Genomic DNA, 2,928 nt, shown 5'->3' on the forward strand with positions numbered 1-2,928 from the left:
GACTCTCTCATGGACTGGCACGTAACCCTGACGAAGTCGGAAGGAGTCCGACGAAAGCTTGGTGTAGTTTTGTTTTATGTTTTATGTTATTAAACTTTGTATAGTTTAATATACTCCTGGTGTTCACAGTTTGTTTTTGGAAAGATGATCACACCCAGGAGTCACTGTTTTAGTTTTAGTGTTATTAGAAATATATATACATAGATATATATGGATATACAGATAATTCTCGACTTACAGTTCCTTTAGTGACTGATCAATGGCACTGAAAAAGTGACTTTTGATTGGTTTTCACACTTATGACCATTGCAGCATTCCCATGATCATGTCCCGGCATCATGTGTTCACCTTTATCTACAGACCCCTCACATCCTGGACATAAACTGTTTCAACTTCTTCCATCAACACGACGCCATAGGGCATTGCACACCAGAACAGTTTTTTCCTCAATGCCGTCACTCTGCTTAACAACTTATTCCAACAACAACGTCAAACTACTTAGTAAAGCTGTATTACTATTCTCCTCATCTTTCCTATCACCTATCCTTATCTTCTTATGACTATAACTTTGTTGCTTGTCTCTTACGATTTATATTGTTTTATTTAGTACTCTAGTATGACTGATGTTGTTTGGTTAGGAGTATCTTATGACTATCACTAAGTGTTGCATCTCATGATTTATGGTGAATGTAATTTTATGTTGTTTGTGATCATGATTTATCACTATTACTTATATGTACACTGAGAGCTTCTGCACCGGAGACAAATTCCTTTTGTGTCCAACCACAGTTGGCCAATATTCTATTCTAGTCTGCTCTTTTGCAACCTTCTGACAAACAAAGTCAATGGGGAAGCCAGATTCACTTAACAGCTGGGTTACTAACAACTGCAGTGATTCACTTAACAACTGTGGCAAGAAAGATCATAAAATGGGGCAAAACTCACTTAATAACCGTCTCACTTAACAACAGAAATTTTGGACCTGTAAGTCGAGGACTACCTGTATTGATATATAGATATATAAACTTTGCTTGCTCCTGGGGAGGAAAGCTATGGCAAATTTAGACAGCATACTAAAAAGCAGAGACATCCCCCTGCCAACAAAAGTGCGTATAGTCAAGGCCATGGTTTTCCCAGTTGCAATGGATGGCTGTGAAAGTTGGAGCATAAGAAAGACTGAGCGCCAAAGAATGGAGGCCTTTGAACTATGGTACTGGAGAAGACTCCTGCGAGTCCCCTGGACTGCAAGGCGATCAAACCGGTCAGTCCTAGAGATCAACCCCGACTGCTCTTTAGAAGGCCAGATCCTGAAGTTGAAACTCAAGTACTTTGGCCACCTAATGAGAAGGAAGGACTCACTGGAGAAGAGCCTGATGCTGGGAAAGATGGAGGGCAATAGAAGAAGGGGACGACAGAGAATGAGGTGGCTGGATGGAGTCACTGAAGCAGTAGGCATGAGCTTAAAGGGACTCCAGAAGATGGTAGAGGACAGGAAGGCCTGGAGGAACGTTGTCCATGGGGGTCGCGATGGGTCGGACACAACTTCGCAACTAACAACAAACTTTTTTTCTGTCCCACTTACCTACTGCCAATATCCTGGAACTCTGTTGCAGTGACCATGTTACGTGCCGATTGAGCAGCATCAGGGCCATTTTATTCAATGGGATTTTTCTTCAGCCGCAAAATGAATTTTTCTTCTTGCCTCCTGCTAATTACCTGTAAAGAGAAGTAGGCAAAATTACCACTGGAAACCTCCCCAATAATTTTACCATGGAAGATCAGCAAAACAAGACTCTTCTCTTTAAAAAAATCAGGAAGCTTCTATCTAGATCTTAAGATTCTGGTTTGCAAAACTCACAAATAAGCAAATGGTGCATTTGTGGCCAAATTACCTCTCAGGTTGGATTCTTAAGCTTCAGCTGGTAATTGAAATGTTTTTGGGTTTAGCCATTATCTTGAACTACAAATTAATCAACCCAGAAGGTTAATGTATCACAGTAAACCACATAAAACCTACCCCAAAACTGATCCTGAGCTTAGCCTGTTTTGTCGTGTGAACAAATTACTCCACGTGGCTTTCACTCAACANATCAATGGGGGGAAGCCAGATTCACTTAACAACCATGTTATTAACTTAACAACTGTAGTGTGATTCACTTAACTGTAGCAAAGGTCACAAAAGGTCATAAAAGGGGGCAAAACTCAACAAATGTTTCACTGAGCGGCAGAAATTTTGGGCTGATTTTGGTCATGAGTCAAGGACTACCTATAGATAGGGGTTTTTTTTTATATTACGTACACAATTCTTTTGTGTACATTTTATGGATATCAAATGGAATACCCTTCAAATAAAAGAAGGCGAAATGTGCCCTTCCCCCACAGGAAAATAGAGAAGGGGAGAAAAGTTGTGGACTTTTCCAGGAAATCGCAACCCTCAGCCAAAAGTGCTTGGCTACTTGTGTCATTTGAACAGCTAAAAGAGCAACAAACGGTCAGGAGCCTCTCAGCAAGTAAACAGCTCTTAACACACAGCCTGGGAGCGTGGGCTTTATTTATAAAATGCTTCCAGGATAATGTCAGATGTGACTGAGGAGAAACTGGGTTCAGGAGCTTGTGCCCACTCAGAGTTATGCTTTCCCTAGCATGGGGATGCTAATGCCAAAATAATGATAATTATCTAAGCTGTGCAGCGAACCATAATCATCCCATGGGAACCGAACCAAGGCTGCTTACACAGTGCTGCACACATTCCTTGGGCGCAAGGCGGAAAAGCTACAGGAGCTGAACGAAGATCCTGCACCACAGAGAGAAGCTACCACATGATTCAGAGGTGCAGAGAAGGCTGGCTGGCTGGCTGGCTGCCAAGGGGAAGAGCAAACTGGGCTTGGGTCTCCTTGAAGGATTTTCAAATGCAAAGGATCTGGGGCA

The 2,928-nt window shown here is 42.0% G+C and overlaps 1 protein-coding gene across 1 annotated transcript in view; it reads right to left on the reverse strand.

Annotated features, from left to right (window-relative positions):
- The window catches only part of ABAT (4-aminobutyrate aminotransferase), a 29,844-nt gene extending 28,134 nt beyond the window's left edge, over positions 1–1,710 (reverse strand). The window contains exon 1 of the mRNA XM_015821645.1: positions 1,583–1,710. Within this exon, the coding sequence (XP_015677131.1) occupies positions 1,583–1,652 (70 nt within the window). The 5' untranslated portion in view covers positions 1,653–1,710. The remainder of the gene's footprint in view (positions 1–1,582) is intronic.
- Between the last annotated feature and the right edge of the window lie 1,218 nt (positions 1,711–2,928).

The sequence above is a fragment of the Protobothrops mucrosquamatus genome, unplaced genomic scaffold, assembly GCF_001527695.2.
Source record: "Protobothrops mucrosquamatus isolate PMUCROS unplaced genomic scaffold, P.Mucros_1.0 scaffold1377, whole genome shotgun sequence".
Lineage (NCBI taxonomy): Eukaryota > Metazoa > Chordata > Lepidosauria > Squamata > Viperidae > Protobothrops > Protobothrops mucrosquamatus.